The 20,048-nt window shown below is 23.5% G+C and overlaps 1 protein-coding gene across 2 annotated transcripts; it reads right to left on the bottom strand.

The window, feature by feature from the left end:
• Positions 1–589: 589 nt before the first annotated feature.
• On the bottom strand, positions 590–10,964 carry LOC110619205 (WAT1-related protein At5g07050). Of its 2 annotated transcripts, none has more exons than XM_021762489.2 (8): positions 10,740–10,964; positions 10,160–10,222; positions 9,557–9,670; positions 8,097–8,337; positions 6,837–6,995; positions 3,310–3,461; positions 1,811–1,957; positions 590–789 (listed from the first exon to the last, which is right to left on the bottom strand). In XM_021762489.2, exons 1-7 carry the CDS (start codon positions 10,937–10,939, stop codon positions 1,813–1,815), a joined length of 1,074 nt encoding a protein of 357 aa, XP_021618181.2. In that variant the 5' UTR covers positions 10,940–10,964; the 3' UTR covers positions 590–789; positions 1,811–1,812. The 2 variants fall into 2 exon arrangements, with proteins under 2 accessions (XP_021618181.2, XP_021618180.2); XM_021762488.2 differs by lacking the exon at positions 590–789 and adding an exon at positions 1,507–1,737.
• Positions 10,965–20,048: the final 9,084 nt, after the last annotated feature.

Genomic DNA, 20,048 nt, shown 5'->3' with positions numbered 1-20,048 from the left:
TATTGGAGCTTGCCAAGGACCTTTCGGTACTGTTTTGCATCAGCTAAAGTTGAACCATCATTGAGTTGGAGGGTAGTGGAACTACTCAAATGAGTGGATACACTCTTACTGTCTTGCATATTGTACTTCGGGAGTATGTCAGAATTATATTTGAATTGAGAAAGAATAATGCCTTGAGATCTGAGATGAACCTCCGCTCCAATAAAATAATTAAGTTGATCAAGATCTTTGAGAGAGAAATTTCTGAGATAGGAAAGTAATCATGTTTGAAAGAGCAGATGTGCCATTACTAGTGATAATTTATGTTGATAGCTATCAGATTGTGACCTATGGAAGCCATAATGTTGTAAAAAATGTTTTAATGCCATGTACCAAGCCCGGGGTGCTTTCTTCAAGCCATAGATTTCTTTTCGCAATTTACAGACATGATCAGGATATTGAAGATTAACAAAACCCTTTAGTTAATTTATATAGACATCATATTCAAGCTTCCCTTGCCAGAATGCATTGTTTACATCGAATTGATGTAAAGACCCACTGTAACTCGCTTAATAACTAGATTAAAGGTAGTATGATAATCGATTCCGAAACGTTGAGTGAATCTCTTTACGATAAGTCGAGCTTTGTACTTATCTAAATCACCATTGGCGTTAAACTTAATCTTGAACAACCATTTGCATCCTACAATATTTTGAGAGGGATGCCTAGGAACCAATTCCCATGTCAAATTGTTTATAAGAGCATTAAATTCCGCTTGCATAGCATCACGCAATGAGCATCTTTTTGAGCCTGTGGGTGGAGACAACAACAAGATAATCAATATTGCTATAACATAATGCAGTGATTTATTTACTTTTTTGTAATGCATAAAAAATGCGGACATCGTTATAATTTTATTAAATATAAAATAAATTATGTATTAAATTATATTGTTATATATAATAAAAAATTGAATATTTTTTATAATAATTTGAATTATTGTCAAACTATTACTTAGACGTATTAAAACAGTAATTTTATAATTGCTTGCATAAACTGTAAAATGTTATTGTAGCATTATTTATAAAAGTATTGTTTTAATATTAATAAGGCAATAATTTAGAAGCAATTTAAAATTATTATAAAAAATTTAACTTTTTACTATATATATAAAATAATATTATATTTTAATAAAATTTTTATTTTATATTTAATAATATTATAATTTTAGCCATCTTTTTTATTATGAAAAAGTATATAAACAACTATTTTATATAGAATCGTCCCTTCGCAAATCATAACTATCGATTTATTTTTATAGTTTAAATATATAAAATAATAATTTATAACCATTATTTTACATTGATTATTAATGTAGTGTGTTTAATTTTCTCCCTATTACTCCATATATATCAATAATATCTTATTCATAACTGCCGACGCCTTCTCATCAATGAGTATTATATGAAGTAGTTCGACACTTTTCTTCTTTAAATAAAATTGAGAGTTTAATATTTATAGATGATCAAATACTCGCTACAATCACTTTTCCTCTTAATTTGTGATCGTCACCCAACAGAGCTTAAGGTTGAATTGCATATGTATTTATTGCATACCAAATTGCAGATAGTTTATTGACCAAATCTTTGTCTGGTACACATTTGAAGCTAAGCTTCAATGGCTCCACGCTCAACTTGTGAAATTTTAGGTTATATCACTTACATGGTAGGTTCAGATTTGAGTCACCACCCTCTTAATCTGCTACTTAAAAAGAAGCTTGAAATTAAGGGGAAGTTTTAACAGAAATGAGTATGAATAAACGAACACAAACCATCACTTGCTGTCTGGCTTCTCCTTGATAGAATGATCTACTGCAACTATTGCAAGATTTGGCAATTTATTCTCTTTTGCTTTCTCCTGTTCCTTTCCCCAGAGAATCGCATATAACCCAACTATTATCAGTACAGCTCCTAACACACTGAAAGTTCAGAAGTAGAAGAGAATAAAATATATATCTATAGAAATTATTGAGGTAAGAAAATGAAAAGGTTTGAAACTCCATGGCTTTTTGAGCTTGTCCAATTAAGTATTGTACTTTTTTTAATTTAAATTAATTTCCATCAACAAAATTCTCATTTTCTTTTAATTTTACTTAAAAAAAAACTAAATCTGTATAAATAAAAATATTTATGAATTTAATAGTAAAAAATTACACTACAATAAATATTATAATTAACAGCAAAATATTTTAGAGCAATATTAATTTTATTATTATAAAAACTAACATAAACAGCAATATAAAAAATTACTGTCCGTGTATATAAAAATTATAAGGGAGATTTACGATTTAGTCCTTAAATATTGTCATTATTAACAAGTCAGTCCCTGTATTTTTAGAAATCTATTAAAACGTCCTTATCTTTTCTTTCCGTCAACGAAATAGTCCTTCCGTCTTTTTTTCAGTTAAAAATGGATAAAGGATGAGAGATAAAATTTTTAAAATCCAATTTTGCCCTCAAATAAAACCTCTTATTTAGTCATTGGATATTGCTATTATTAACAAGTCAGTCCCTATATTATATTTTCAGAAATCTATTAAAATGTCCCTATTTTTTCTCATATCTATTAAAATATCATTATCTTTTCTTATATCTATTAAAATATCCTTATCGTTTCTTTTCGTCAACGAAATAGTCCCTCCTCTTTCCGTCAACGAAATAGTTCCTCCTCCTCTCTTTAAAAAGGAAGAAAAGAAGAATCAAAGAAGAAGAAGAATATCTTCCTCCTCCTCAAATCGAAGAAGAATAAAAAAAGAAGAAGAAAAAGAAGAATCAAAGAAGAAGAAGAGGGGAGGAAGAATCAATGAAGAAGAAGAAGGAAGAGGAGGAGAACGAGAAAAAGAAGGGGGTAATTTAGTTTTTTACTATATTTTTAACTGTAAAAATAGACAGAGGGACTATTTTGTTGACAGAGAGAAAAGATAATGACGTTTTAATAGATTTCTGAAAAATATAAGGATTGATTTGTTAATAATGGCAATATTCAGGGACTAAATTATAAATCTTTCAAATTATAATAACAGCGAAAATTATAAATAATAATAAAAAATTCTGTTTATAACAATATTTGTTACTGAGAGTAATTATTTTTTAGCAGGAAATATGATTTCATTATAAAAAATTTATGGCCGCAACAAACATATATTTTGCTATCATAAATTTTTAATAGCAAATTTTATACTTTAATAGTAAAAACTTTTACTGTTAATTTCAATATAAATAGTAAAAAAAAGAGAAATTATCTAAAAAATGGGCTAAATAATAAACCTACCTTCCCAAGTGCAAGGCTTCTCCTAGAATAAGCACTCCCATAACAGCCGCGAGAACTGTCGAAGAAGGTCTAAATGCTGTGACGAAAACTGGACCTTTTTTTCTTATCACCGTCATTTGAACGTACACTATGATTCCAAATATCACAATCCCCTGAAATATTATTTATCTTTTCCATTACTGTTTGTATATAAGAGTTTAAATTCAAATTAATTTTGATCAAAATCTAACATCTTAAATTTTTTAATTATTTTTTAAATAACTATATTTTTAACTTATTGAATAAAATAATCTAAACATTTTTGTAAATTTACATTTATATCTAATTTTTGTAATTTATTGAACAAAATAATCAAAACCTTTTCACAAATTCGCGTTGATATCATAATCTTTCAATTTCGAATAATAGAAATATAATTATGAAGATGCTAAAAAAATCAACGATCATATCCTTAATCAAAATACTAACAGAGAAGAAAAAAAATAAATTGGTGGATAGTCTTCTTCGTTTGTAAATTAGTCTCTCTTATTCATTTTCTTCATTTATATTCTATTAGTTTAAGTTCTATCCTTTCCCTTGCATTCAGAGCTGCAAAGAAAGTTGACGAACAATTTAACTTTTTTATCCTGCCAGTGCCATAGCCAAAAATCTATTAATCTTTTGAGTGTCTATATTCCCACTATAGAAAATTGAAAGATTGAGATATAAAGGTAAACTTATAAAAAAGTTTAAATTATTTTATCCAATAAATTAAAATGTTGAGATATAAATATAAATTTATAAAAAAATTTAAATTATTTTATCTAATCAGTATAAATTAAAAAATAACTAAGATGACAATGGTAGATCTTAAAATTTTGTCAAAATTAATTTGAACTAACATTGTGATAAATTTTAATGGTTCAGTTTAATTATTTAAAATTTAAAGTTTAGGATATTATCATTTTTTTTAAAAAAAAGTTTAGGATATTAATGTCTTAAACTTAAAATTTTCAATAATAAAGTGAATTTTTTTACATTTTTCTCAATTTTAATCATTAGTCTTAATTAATTTTAATAAAAAAAATTAATAATCCTTAAAAGTTGAATAAAAAATTTTAAATATTTACGTTAATTTATATTTATATTCAAAATTTTAAATTTTAAATAATAAAATTAAATCTTTTTAATTTTATCACAATTATAACTAAGAATACTAAATTAAATTAAAAAACTTTAATGACAAATAACAATATAGTATTTAAAATTTTATTTTAATAAGACATAGATTTTTAATTTAAATTTTATATTGAAAGTAAATTTATTTTATATTCATCATATGTAATATTAAATTTATTTTATATTTATTATATATAATATTAAATATGTTATATTAAATAAATATTTATTATAAATAAAATCTTCATTACATAAAATATCACATATAAATGTTATAGAGTTAATTACAAAAAAAATTATATACTTTTGATTTTATTGTAATTACATCATGTATTATTTTTTTATCAAATTAATTGAATTTTTACGTCATTCGACACGTCATCATCATGTTAGTAAATTTCAGAGTAAAAATAATAATAATTTAAAATTTTAAAATAAAATTATAATAAATTTAAAATATAGGATTATTTTTAGCGACTATCTATTTTATTAATGTAATTTTTTTTAAGAAGATGGAGAATGGAGACTCGAGACTCGAATTTAAAACTCCAGATAAATTATATATTCTTTTAACTACTTAATCAAATCAATTTAGACAATTAAATCCTAAATTAATTTATATATTATTAATTTTTTTGAAAATCACTCTAATTATTAGTATAATTTTAAAAAAGTGGCTGATTAACATTATGAAATTATTAGTGGCACAAGAAACACTTCGAATGCTTTTGGAGCAATTTTAAAAGTTTAGAATTTAATTAGCAAAAAAATATAAAATATAATTGTAACAAAATAAAAATTACATAATTATTTTTAGCGATTACCTCAATGTTATATATTAAAATAAAAATATTTATACTCAATATCATAAATTATGTACATATTTTTAATATATAGAAAACTATATATTACATATCAATAATATTAAATAAAATGAAATATTATATGTTTTAATCTATAAAGTTATTTTTTTATAATTTTTATAAAAATTCATATATCTTAACTGTATTCTCATAAATTATTTGAGATATTCAATATTTTATTTTATTATTCTCATAATAAGTAAAAAAAAAACTGTATTTCATACTAATAATATTTAAATAAAATAAAATATTATATATTTTAATCTATAATATTTTTACATTTTAAAATTTTATTTATCTACAATAAGTGGATAAAACTGAAAATAAGAAGTAAATAATGAGATTAAAAAAAATATTATTAAAATAAAAATATGTATTTTAAGAACTATTTTATTAGTCAAATAAAATTTTAAGGATTATATTATAGTTTGCTATTAATTTTTCAGATTCAATTTAGTTTTTTTGTTATAATTGTGATAAATTGAAAAAAAATTTAGTTTTATTATTCAATATTTAAAATTTAAAATATAAATATAAATTAATGGTAAATGTTTAGATTTTATTTTTATCTAAAAGGCCTTTCATGGAATAACTCTTTGTAATATAATACGTGAAGTAAAAATTATTTATTAAAATTAATTGAAATTAATGGTTAAAATTAAGGCAAATATAAAAGAATTGACTTTATAATCTAAAATTTTAAGTTTATAATATAAACCGTGTCTATTTTACAATTGACAGAAGGCAATCTCTTGAAGGCTATTCCTCCCAATAATACCTTTTCTAAGAATTATTAAACTAGGTTTTCCCCTTAAGAATAAAATGAGCCTAATCATTGTATTCGAAATTTATTAATTAATTTTGAAAATAATATTAGTGGTGAACCAATTCAAATTAAAAAAAAAAATCGAATTGAATCAATTTAAAAATTCAATTTTAAATTATTTTCCATTTGATTTGATTTTTATTTTTAAAAATTTATATTCTTTTGATTCAGTCGATTGTAATTAAAAAAATCGATAAAAACGAATCGAATCGATTAGTGAACAATATTATATTATTATTTATAAATATAAATAGTTAAAATATTTCAATTAAAATTTAAAATATTAAAAATAAAGTGTAAAAAATAAAATAATTATTAAAAAGTTCAATACATCAAATCGAATAGGATTAAATCGATTTGATTTAAGTTAGTTTCAGTATAAAATTAATTATATTTAATTTTCATAAATATTAAAATTTTAATTTTTAATTTATTCAGTTCGATTCGATTTTAAAGCAAATCGATTGAATTCACGCCCTAAATGACATTAGTAACTGTATATATATGTATACGTTAATTTATGATATGTTTGATATTTCATATTACTTTCCCAAATGGAATAAGGGGTTTCTCCTAAATTTGACTTTGCAAAACTGATTGTATGGAAATATATTTGTGGATAATTGAAATCAAAATAAACTTAAACTAAAATTTAATATATTAAAATAAAAGGAACTTACACTATAAAGAGTGGCAACAAGAGAAATATTGCAGGACAATCTCCATGATGAAGCTTTATGGTCTAAAATAGCTGCCACAATAGTTGAAATTGCAGTTCCTACTAGGCAACTTAATGTTGTAAGAGCTATTGGTGCTGGATATTTCTTTATTGTTTTTGCCTGCATTATTTGTATTATTTCTTATACCTCAGTTGCCATATCTCAACATGCAAGAAACTTAATCAATACTATTTTTGGTAAGTTTATAATATTAATTTTTCGTATCTTACAGAAATATCGTGTAATTTTATGAATTTTTTAGTTTGAAGTTAATTTTATATCAAAATGATCCATGTATTTTTTGCAGTAATTTTTAATTAATCTAATTAAATTTTAATAATAATATATTGAATATTTAATTATAGGGTAAACTGTAATTTAGTCTCTCTAGTTTAGTGAAATACAATATTTCGTTCCTCTGTTTTAAAAAACCTTCAATTTAATCCTTTATATTTAAAAAACTGCAAAATAGTTCCTACCGTCAAATTTTCAGTTAACCTTCCGTTTATTTTAATGAAAATGATTAAACTACCTTTTAAGTAAAAAATTCAACCAAACAGTATTCACTCCATCCCAACACAGAAAAAAGAAGGAGGAGGAGGAAGAGGACGACGACGAGGAGGAAGATGAGGAGAAAAGGAAGAAGAGGATCGGGAGGAGGAGGAGGAGGAGGAGGAGGAGGAGGAGGAAGAGGAGGAGGAGGAGGAAGAGGACGAGGAAGAAGATGAGAAGAAAAGGAAGAAGAGGATCGGGAGGAGGAGGAGGAGGAGAAGGAGAAGGAGGAGAAAGGATTAGGAAAAGAAGGAGAAGGAGAAAAAGAAAAAGAAGGAGGAGGAGGAGGAGGAGGAGGAGAAAAGGAAGAATAAGATCAGGAAAAGAAGGAGAAGGATGAGGAGAAAATGGTAGTTTAGTTATTTTTATTAAAATAAATGGTAGGTTAACTGAAAATTTGACGATAAGGACTATTTTATAATTTTTTTAAATGTGAAATATTAAATTGAAGGTTTTTAAAAACAGAAAAACGAAAGATTGTATTTACTAAACTAGAGGAATTAAATTATAGTTTACTCTTAATTATAAATATGAATTTCATCGAAAATTCGTTGAGGTGTATAATTATAAGATACTATTTTATCGCAAATTTAATCATAAATCCTGATTTGAAAATGCGGTAACCTTTTTTATAATTTCTCCAAAATTATGTATTATATTAATAATTACCTGTAAGATGTAGAGTATAGCTGTTGAGAGACAATGAACGAGAAGCAGGAAGGAGCCCTTTATCCAATCTTGATCTAGGGTTACTTTTGATTGGGAGTGAGCTCTTTTATTGTGTCCAAGCTGCAGTGAAATTACAACAATGCCCTTATAGAGTGTCATAAGCGTTGCACCACCAAATGAAACCACAGTTCCTACAATCTGTGCTTTGCTACTAAACTTCCCCAACACTAATTTCTCCATCCTGAATTAAAAGAAAAAATAAAATCGTTATTTAATCTCTATAATATAAAAAAAAATTATTATTTAATTTCTACAATATAAAAAAATTTACTAATTATTTCTAAATTTTAAAAATTATATTAAAATATTTCTAATATTTTAAAAAGTCTATTAATTAGTCTCCTATTAATTTTACTATTAAGTATTTTATTATTTAATTTTTATAATTTTAAAAAATTTATTAATTAATCTCTTAAATTTTTAAAAAATCTATTAATTAATATCTCCATATTAAGAATATTTTAGATTTTTTTTATAATATTTAACAGTTAAAATTAACGGAGAACTAATTAATGAGCGTTTTAAAAATATTTTAATACATTTTTTAAAATAAAAAAATTCACCAATAAATTTTTTCATATTATAAGAATTAAATATTAAACTTTTTATTAATTAATTAATCTTTTGCTTTAAAAATATATTAAATAGTCTATATAGTTTTGTAAACTCAATTAAAATGTCTTTCTCGTTAAGTTTTAAAACGTTACTGTTATCTTCACTCTTAATTTTTATTGTTAGACTAAAGGTAGCCGTGCTAAAAACTTAGCGAAAGAGACTTTTTATTTGAATTTTCAAAGCTATAGAAATTATTTAGTTTTGTAATTATAGATATTTTATGGCAAAATTATAATTACTGCTAAAAAGTTATTAATTAGCAATAATAAATATTATCGCTAATGATTATAAATTTTATCATTTTTATATATTTTATATATTACTAATAATTATTATTTATATTATTTTTATATGTTTATTAATATATACGTTATAAATTTTTTTACTGTTAATTTTAATACTTATGGTAATGAATACAATAAAATGTGAAGGGTTTTAAAGTAATTTGTTTAAATTATTTTTATAGTAAATTTTTTTTTTCTTTCAATGGGAATGGAGAATTTGAATTTGAGATCTCTCAGATTTATTCGGATGCACTTACCACCAGGTTAAGCCTGAATTGATAAATTTTTTAAAAGTTATATAATTATATTTAATTATGAAATTGGAGATTTATATATAGGAACCATAATTATAATTTTTAATATTTATAAAGACAAAAAAATTTTAAAATAAGTGAAATCGAAGATTTTATTAGAAAAATAAAATAAGACTCTAACTTAAATTTTTAGATTCGCTACCGTATGACTATACAGATGTATAGAGTCTGAAGCTTGAGTAAGTACCTGAAGCAAATTGCCGAAAGAAAAGTAATAGCAGGGATCAAGTTGCCCATAGCAGATGCAAATGTTGAAGATGTGCATTCCATTCCCGCAAGATACGTTGTCCTTAATATTGCTCTGAAAATATCATTTCATATTAATTGAATTTTTCTTCAACTAAAGGTACAAAATTATAATGGGACCCAATAAAAATAATAAAATACTGAACCATTTTATCATATTGAGGTGGTATATCAAATTAATAATATTATAATAAATTAAAATTATCTACTAAAATAAATTTTTATTAAAATATATTATTATATATAATAAAAAAATAAAATTTTATTTGTAATAATTTTATGGCAATTAAATTGTTGTTCTAGTAGTATTAAGATAATAATTTCATAACTACTAAAATATTATCGTTTAAACCCTAAAATATAGTAGTGACAAGTTTGCTCAGATTCGAGAAAATGCATTTAGCATATTATAAATTTAATTGGTAATCATTACTTCAAATATTCCGAGGGATGTTTATCAAAATTAATTAAAGCGTGTGAAATAAATATATGAATTTAGATTCAAATATCTTAATAGTTGTAAAGCTAATTCTCATGTACTCACCCGAGAAGGCCCAAGAAGAAGATGTTTCCACAAACGGGTAAACTCAGTTTGCTTTCATTTTTCCTGCACAAAACATCCATTTACCGATCGACACAGTTAAATGGAGAATTAATATAGGCAAATATGAAAGCAGTAGTTGAAACAAGTACACACGCTCTTAAGGAAATATTGATATCGCCAAAAATAACCCTGCTTAGATACTAGTTACAAATTTATTTTTTATTTAAAAATCTTTCCTTTAATTAGATAATTAAATTGATATTCTATTTAAATTAAAATTGTAAAATACTTATATTCTTTTGAATCTAAAAGATCTAAAAGATCTTTCTTCTATAATTCTTTTTGGATCATTTATAATTTCTTCTGATAAATATTCTCATTGTCTTTATATTGTTTTAATTATTTTGTTCATCCAATTTTAATTGTAAAATACATATTAGCCAGTGATTATAAAATTTTAATTCTTGACCGGAGAGAATTTCAAAGTTCTCTATCCTTTCATCCCTTAAATCGATAGAGAAGAAGAGCAGAGTTTTTGGTAATTCTATAATTAAGAGTAGTGAGAAAAAAGAAAAATCACCTTTCAAAGAGAAGTGCGAGAAGAGCAGTGGTTAAAGTCGCAAGAGCATGTCCATAGGCAACAAGAACATAACGACTCATGCCATTATCTAGAGTAAGCTTGGAAATTATGTTGAAAGCTGCAAAGCAGAAATTGCTTAACAAACACAAGACGTAAGGTTTTGAAATTTCTATAATATTGTTGTTTCTTTCCCTTTCCATTTTCACATACACCTCTAAGTTTAATCCATCTATAATATATAGATCTCGAATCGATTTAATTTACTAAAAAAATATAGATTTAAAACTGTATCAATTAAATAAGTGATATATTTTTAATTATCGAATTAATTAAAATTAAATTATATTTTAAAAAAAATAAGTGATTGGTGTTTTAGGATTAGGATTCAATGAGTTAATATATTAGTATTTAATTTAATTAATTAATTTATATTAATTATTGATTAATAAATTTAAATTAAAGCACACACTCTGCGTAGAAGTGATAAGTCCTTTGTGATGAGATACGACACCTCTTTTCTGCCTTTTTTTAGTGGAGAATCAATTTGAATTCTTGCTTTATTTACTTACAAGCTGGAAAGTCCTGGCAATGCTGCTTTTTTTTTTTTTAATAATTTTAATATAATAAATAAAAATATTCATATTAAAAATATATTATTAATTATATTGCATGATAGCTATGTTCATATAATTTAGTATGGAAATTAATTCATATTAATAATATAAACCTATCTGGTTTAATTCTCACTTAGATTCTACACCGTCAATTCTCAATTTTTATTTAAAAAAAAAATATTACCCACTTGATACAATATCATACCTTTAATCTCTTATTCAAAAAGATAATATATATATTTTATTCTTTATTCTATTGCATTGAATCAAATATTGCTTTTTTATAATTTAATAAATAATTAAATTTTATCATTATTTTTCATTTAGAGTGTGAGTGTAATTTAATCTGAACAATTTTGAATGAAATAACAACTTCAATTGATCGTTTAAGAAAATTGGAATCAAATTATTCAATTTTAATTCAATATTAAGTGTAAAAGAAATTTCTTTTTCAATTTATTTTTTTTGAAAAAAACTGAATTTTAACTAGAAATCGAATTCAATAATTCTAATTCAATTTAATTTTAATGTTATTCAAACTCAAATAAAAAATAACTTAGAATAAATGATAACCAGATAATAGATTGTTTGTCCTCTAAAGTTATAACAAAGAGAATGGGTGATGGTGGGTGGTTCTAAAGCAATGAACCAAATTACGCGTGGACGGCAGCCGCACGCTTACTTGCGAATGTAGAATATAAATTTTAGAAGTTTTATTAGTTTATTTTTTAATTTTAAAAAATATTTTTCAATTTTAAAAAATATATTAAAATAATTTAAAAAATTATCAATTAGTGATTCTGATAAATTTAAACGTTAACTATTATATTATTTAGTCTTTATAATATTAGAAAATTTATTAGTTAATCTCTTAATTTTATAAAAATATTTACTAATTAATTTTTTTAAGAGTATTTTAGATTTTTTTTTATGATATTTAACGATTAATTTTAATTGACATACCAGTCAGTAGACTTTTTTTATTATATTTAACGATTAATTTTAATTGACATGCTAGTCAGTAGAATTTTTAAAATTTTAAAAAATTTTTAATATAATTTTTGAAATTGAATGATTAATCAATTAGTTTTCTATATTATAAGGATCAAAGAGTTATTTTTCTTATTAAAAATTTAAAATAAATTATATTCTTATTTTTAAATTTTAATAAAATTAACGAATTAATATCTTAATTTTTAAAATTAAATATTTAAATTCTTAAATAATACATCCGTTCAACAACACCATTCTTTCATATACTTTTTCATTAGTTCAAAGACGGTTAATGGTCAAACTTGTGAAAAGAATATTTTCATTTCTAAAATATCTTTCATCTACTGGTGAGCATTCGGTCGGTTCGGTTTAAAATTGAATCGAATCGAATAAACCGAAAATCAAAATTTTAGTGATTATAAAAATCGAATCGAACCGATTTTGATCAGAAACCGAATCGAACCGAACCGGTCTGATTCGGTTCGATTCGGTTCGGTTTGATCGGTTTCGATTTTTAATATTTTTTTTTATTTTTTACAATTTATTTTTAATATTTTAAATTTTAATTAAAATATTTTACTTTTAATATGGTTTAATTTCTCTATATTATTGAAAAAACATATTATTATCACTAATCGGTTCGGTTTGATTTTTTCAATTTTTTTCTAATTAAAACCGAACCGAACCAAAATAACTGAAATTTTTAAAATTAAAAACCGAACCGAATCGAAATGTATAAAAAACCGAATCAAAATTTTAAATCAATTCGATCGATTTTTTCGATCTGAACCGAATACTGCTCACCCCTAATCCACCCTACTACCTATATAAAGGAAATTTTTGATAAATATCAACATTTCTCTTTCTTTTGTTTTTTTCGTTCGAATGATTGAAAAATTTGAAAAAGTTTATTAATGGTAATATTATTTTTTTTTTGAAATGGGGATGGGGATTCGAACCTGAGATCTATCAGATTTAAACGGATGCACTTACCATCAAACTAAGCCTAGGAGTGCCTTAATGGTAATATTATTGAATTTAATTTTATTAATTTAAAAATATATTCTACATTTAAAAATTTAAATATTATAATTTAATCTGCACTTGATATCATAATTATTATATATCTAGAAATTTAAGTATTTTATAAATGATATATCGACAAAAAAATTTATAATTAGTTCAACGTCATAATCTTATATACATTTGACATCATGGGATATATATAATTAAAAATTAAAGTATTTTATTAATTAATTAATGAAAGATAAAAGTATTTTTATATCTTAAAATAAATATGGGAATAATAAAATTATTTTTCTATGATTTAATGATAATTTTTTTTGAAAATAGATAGAAAAATATATTATTGGATAGATTTATTATATAAAAATCTAAATATTTAATTTTAAAAATCGAAAGCAAAATATATTAATTTCATTAAAACTCGTGGATAAAAAGTATAACTTATAAATTTATAAAATCGAGTGACTGAAGATACGGTAACAGGGAGCAGGAAATTAGCGAGAGCAATGAAATTGAGAGGAAGAAGCATGAGAGAGGGGCAAGGAGGTAATTTTATTATTCTTAAAATTTAAAAACAGCAAAAGTGCTCCCAAATCCGGTGAATGGGTTGATGGTTCAACCGGTGGGTGATTAAAAACTAAAAGGAAATTATAAAAAAATATTATACGGTTTAATCAATTTTCACTTTTCGATTCGTAATTTAATTTGTATCAAAATAATATTTATAATATTATATTATTAACAAATAATAGTAATTTTTAAATACAATAAAAAATATTAATATGAAAATCTTATCATCAGATCCTAATTTAACACAAATTAAATTATAAATTCTGAAATAAAAATAAATGATACTATATAATATTTTTTTATACATTTTAATTAATAAATATATTTTATTTGTCATATCAATATTTTTTAACAATATTAAAAAAATATTATTATTTACTAACCACATAATGTTACATATATTATTTTGATACAAATTAAATTATAAATTTTAAAATGAAAATAATTGAAATAACATAATAGTTTTTTTATTTTTTTCAAAAATTAATTATATATAAATTAATTAAATATAAAACTTATTAATGGAAATAAATCAATTAATCTAAATAATTAAAATTTCCCTATTTCAAATTAAACTTCAACGTTGATTATGTTATATTTGCATATATTTTTATATTATTTTTAATTCTATGTTGAATAAAAATATATAATTGCCAAGTTAGCACAATTGGTTGTATGAGTTCAAATTCTCTTTCTAATACTTTGAAAAAAATTTGATCTTATTCACTATTTGATCTAACCAGGCCTACCAGTTCTCAACGATTCACTAGTTTAATCGTCAGGTAATTCAATTTACTGTTCATTTCTAATGTGATTCAATCACAAATTTAGACTGATTTAATATCTAGCTCATTGGTTTATTAGTCTGATCGACTGATTTGGTCTGAATTTAATAACTGTGCTAGAATGTTGTAACTGTGAGGCTTATTATTGATATATATCAAATTTCAAATCAATAAAAAATAATTCAACCTTTCATTCGGAACTTAAAAAGTTAATTCTTATTATTTTTTTTGTTTTGAAATAAGGAATTGAGGGAGTCGAACCTTAGATCTTTCAAGGCTATAGGATGCACTTTCCACCAGGCTAAACCTTTGAGTGCGAGTTAATTTTTATTTATGAACCATAATTCTTAAAAATAAAATAAGTGAAATTTAGCTTACTAAAAATAATTAGTCAAATTGATATATATGGAATATATTATTATATTTTAAGATTTAGGTGACGACATCACGTGAAATTATTATTTTAATATTATTAAAATAATAGTTTGATAATAATTTAAAATTATTATAAATAAAATTTATTTTTTTATTATATATAATAATATATTTTAATAAAAAATTTATTTTATATTAAATAAAATTATAATTTTAATCACATATTTTATCTGTTGTCAAAAAAATAAATAAAATATAATTTTATATTATTATTATTAACTTATGAATACAGTTAAAATATATAAAATAATAATTATAATTATTAATTTAAATTTATTTTTATAGTAATGATAATAATTAATATAAATAATTTTATACCATGTTCATGCTATAATTATTGATATACCTTGAAATGGCAACCATAAAGGTATGATTCCTCATAAAAAAACCCATAAATGTATGATGACTATGTTCTTAGATTAAGTAAGAGGTAGGATTAGAATATGTATGTGTGATCTTTAACTTTGGGTGATTCATGCTTTTCTCCCTTTATTCTTTCTCCATTTGTCTTTTAATGACATATAATCGCCACTCTGCTATAATATAATATGTTGTTATCATGCTGGACCGTACGTATGGATGTACTATCTCTTTTTCCATCGTTAGATGACCATTTAATTCCCTTCGGCGCACTTGTGTTGACATGATTTCAGATGTGTAGGGGTCTATTGTCCCATTGACCCATCAAGTCAGTTAAGTTAGATCTCTCTCAGTTGGCTCGAGTCTTGCTCAATCTGGCCTGCTGACGCAGGGCCTGGTCCGCGCTTACATGGATGGATCGGCGTATTGGGCTTTCACAGGGTTGCAGCCTAGTCTTCCTATATGGGTTCGACCGTGGCTTGGGTATCTTAGGCCCAATAGTTATCAAGTGCCCTTTACCCGCTCATTAATTATTCCATGATTAATGAGAGGGTAAATCCCAAAACTCTAATTATTACTGCGCGGTTCTAAGAGTGCTTTTGTCAAAACTGTCTTCTCTCCACCTCTACTCATTTCAAATTTTCACTTTTGATTTCACTCGCTACTCTGCCTTTTACGCTGCTTCTGCTATCTTACTCTCTTTCTTCTTTGTGATTCTCGCTTTTTCAATATGAGGTACGTCTTATTTCTTTTATGGATTCCGTTAAAATTTTCGATATTGTGGGTCTGGTGTCTTCTATCACCCATTCTTCCCTTTCTCGTTACTTTTCCAGCGACTACGCTAATACCACCATATGTAGGATTAGGCCCCTTCCTAATGAGTGAATTGTCCTTCATAATCCACCTCCAGTAGGTCTAATAAACGCCCACCAGAGGCGCAACCTAGCCTTTTTTGTGAAACAACACGATTTAGGGCTGACCTTCCCTTTTATCTCTTTTTTCATTGAGGTCTTTCGTCACTTTAGGGTGACTTCCCGGATGCTATCCCCAAATTCCATCTTGTTTATGTGTTGTTTTGAGTCTATCTGCCTGTGCTGGGGTTTTGCTCTTTCTATCGAGTTGTTCTACATCTTTTTTTCATCTTGTCAGATCTAATCATGAGTTTTATTATTTTGGTTCCCGAGTTGGGTTATCTATATTCGTTAGATATAAGAACTCGATAAAATGCTAGGTTGATGCCTTTGTAGTAGTCGACTTAAAGAAGAATTCGGGAATCAACTAGGATGTTGATCTCTCTCGGGGGAAATTTCTCAGGGCTATAACGACTTCACCAGGTTAATCTTGGTGGACCAAGTCTGCCTTCTTCGAATGACTTATGTACTGAAGAAGTATAACGTCAAGAAGTGCATATTTATATCTAACCTTCGGGATTGCCAGAAAACTGGTATTATTATTTTTCTGCTTTCCTTTTTTGCCGCATTTTTTCTCTTGTTGCTTTGAATTTTAATTGGATTGATATGTTCTTTTCGGCCTCTACGTACCATATCTATGAACAAAATCAAGCTTTCAAAAAATTTTACTCTGTCCCGGAAGGATATGAAGATGACTCCGACAGCCTTCAAAACCAACAAAACAGTGGCCGATGTAATTCAAGAGATTTTCCAAACCGCAGGCCCCTCGACTGCGACTCACCGTGCTGCTCTGCTATGCGCCTTCCCGAGCTTTAAAAATTATTAAAGCTTGTATTAATATTTAACCCTAAATTGTTGAGTATTTATACTAATATTTATTTCTATTGAATTATATTTTTATTATATATATATATGTGTGTGGGAAGAGGAGGAAGAATAATGGGTTGCCTAAATTCTCCTATCTAAATATAATAATTACACATTTATTTTTATTTAAGAATTTTTAATTTAATTAGATAATTATCTTGGTGTTTTATTTAAACCTAATTTATTAAAGACCTATTAGTATTTAATCTAAATTGTTAAGGATTTATATTAATATATATATTTTTTAAATTATATTTTGATTATAATCTAAAGTAAAATCGATAAATTAACTAAAATAATAACACATTAAATTTAAAAATTGATAAAACTAACTAAAATAATAAAACAATAATTTTAAAAAATCGTAAAAATACTATTTTTAGCCGCATATTTTGAATTTGTCACTAATAATAAAATTAGCAATGATAGAGCTATTACTAGTAAATTTTATTACTATTCGATAAAATAAATTTTTATAAAATTTATTGTCTAATATTATTATTTTGAAATAATTTTAACATATTAATTTTTATTTGTAATAACTAAAATTTTAATATATTAAAATGAAATATCAAAATAAACATTTTTAAACATTTTTTAAAATAAAAGTAGATCTTTACAAACAATGATATTTTATTATATTAAAACCAAAATAATTATAAATAAAATAATTAATAGTAAAAAATTAGTCATACTTTTTACATTATAAATAACTAAATTTAAAATCAATAATTTTGTGTGAAACAAAAATAAAAAATTATTGATTTTAAAATTTTTATTACATGAAGGTGAAGTTAAGTATTAATACACTATTTAATTTATCTCTATTTTATAATTGTACTATAATAAGGTAAATTAGTTTAATATTTAAATCCAAATTGGTTGGATAATTTTTTTAATATTTAAATTCTATTTAATTAATTTTTTTATTACAATCAAAATGAACTTTTATAAGAATAATTAATTAAAATAAAAAATTCTTATTAAAATGCAACTAATTTAAATATAATAATATTTATTTTATGCTTTATATAATTTTATCTCTATTACAATTTAAATATAAATAAGGTTACAAAATTTAAATTTATATAAATACTAAAATTAATAATAATAATAATATTATTATTATTATTATTATATTGTTGGGAGAGTTTGAAATCAACTATTAATACTATTATAAAAAATAAATTAATATAATATAAATTATTTAATAATTTCAATAATTAAAAATTTTGTTAGCTTATTTTTTATTAAATTTGTGGTGATGATTTAAATAGTATAGTAAATCTAAATAAAGCAATAACAATGTTAAAAAAATTTCACAAAACATATAAAATTAAATATAATATGGGATAATTTTCTAGTGATAATTAAAATTATTCTCTCAAATTTTTAATAACATAAATATTTTGTAATATTATATTATATTATATATAAAAGTTAATAATAAATATATAAATTATTCAAATGGTAAATTAAATTGCACGTGTAAAGAAAACTCATATATATAAAATTCTTTTGTAATTTGCCCATTATTATTAGAATATTATGTCCACCTTTTAAATTTATGCTTATTGTTATTGCACTTATAAATTCAATTATACTTGCCCTAAAGTTTCTTATTGTCAACTCGCACAGCGGTGAACCTAAATCAGCATATGAGTATTCTGTTGGTTTGATTCAAAATTGAATCTAATTAAATAAACTAAAAATTAAAATTTTCGTATTTATAAAAATCAAACCGAACCGATTTAATTCAGTTCAATTTGATCAGTTTAAATTTTTAATAATTTTTTTTATTTTTTATACTTTATTTTTAATATTTTAAAATTTAATTAAATATTTTAACTTTAATATAATCTCATCTCTTTATATTATTGAAAATAATATACTATTATTATTACTAATTGGTTCGGTTCAATTTTTTCAATTTTTCTGATTAAAATCGAATCGAACTGAAATAACTAAAATTTTTGAAATTAAAAATTGAATCGAATCGAAATAAATAAAAAATCAAATCAAAATTTCAAATTAATTCGATTCGATCGATTTTTTCAATTTGAACCGAATATTGATGATTCTAATACTAATTCGTTGTAATCTATAAATTTTTATATATATTTAATCCAAAATTATATATATAAAAAGGAATGAATAATCTAATAATCTATATCTATGGTCTATAATATGTATTTTATTTTCTTTAAAAATCTTTAATTTGAATTGTTAATATTTAATTCCAAATTAATTGAAGAATTATTTTAACATTCAAATTTTATATAAATAGATTTTATTATTAATCTAAAAAAATTGCTAACTAGAATCCAAAAGTTCATATTTAAAAATCATAAAAGGTAGTAATTTTAATTTCGTTTTCATAATATCTTTCAAGATTTTAGATAATATTTTTCAAAATTCTTATATTTTAATTTTTAAACTAAGATTATAATTTTATCTGATTGTTAAATATGATAGTTCACAGACATTTAAAAAAAATAACTTTTTTATCATTTCAAGGATAAATTAAGCCTTTTAACAAAAAAAAAAAAAAAATCTATTTTAACCTAAAACTGAACCGAATCAATCATATCCTATTTTAGTTATTTTAAGACTATTTTAGTCAAATAATTATTTAACCAATTTCGATCCAATTCCGATTAACAAATCACAACCATATCCACTTTGCCCCATGCAAAACGCAAAAAGCACATCTGCTGAATGCTCCCCCAAACTATTTAAACGAATCGG

Source organism: Manihot esculenta, chromosome 7 (genome assembly GCF_001659605.2).
Source record: "Manihot esculenta cultivar AM560-2 chromosome 7, M.esculenta_v8, whole genome shotgun sequence".
NCBI lineage: Eukaryota > Viridiplantae > Streptophyta > Magnoliopsida > Malpighiales > Euphorbiaceae > Manihot > Manihot esculenta.
The sequence above is the reverse complement of the archived record's forward strand: the minus strand, read 5'-3'. Positions and strand labels throughout refer to the sequence as shown.

Excerpts from the sequence above, each read along its gene's own strand:
- LOC110619205 (XM_021762489.2), bottom strand. The coding sequence starts at position 10,939 with ATGGAAAGGGAAAGAAACAACAATATTATAGAAATTTCAAAACCTTAC. Across the intron at positions 10,223-10,739 it reads CTCGCACTTCTCTTTGAAAG|GAAAAATGAAAGCAAACTGA; the intron begins GTGATTTTTCTT and ends TGTTTTGTGCAG. Across the intron at positions 6,996-8,096 it reads CTATACTCTACATCTTACAG|GCAAAAACAATAAAGAAATA; the intron begins GTAATTATTAAT and ends CAAATAATGCAG.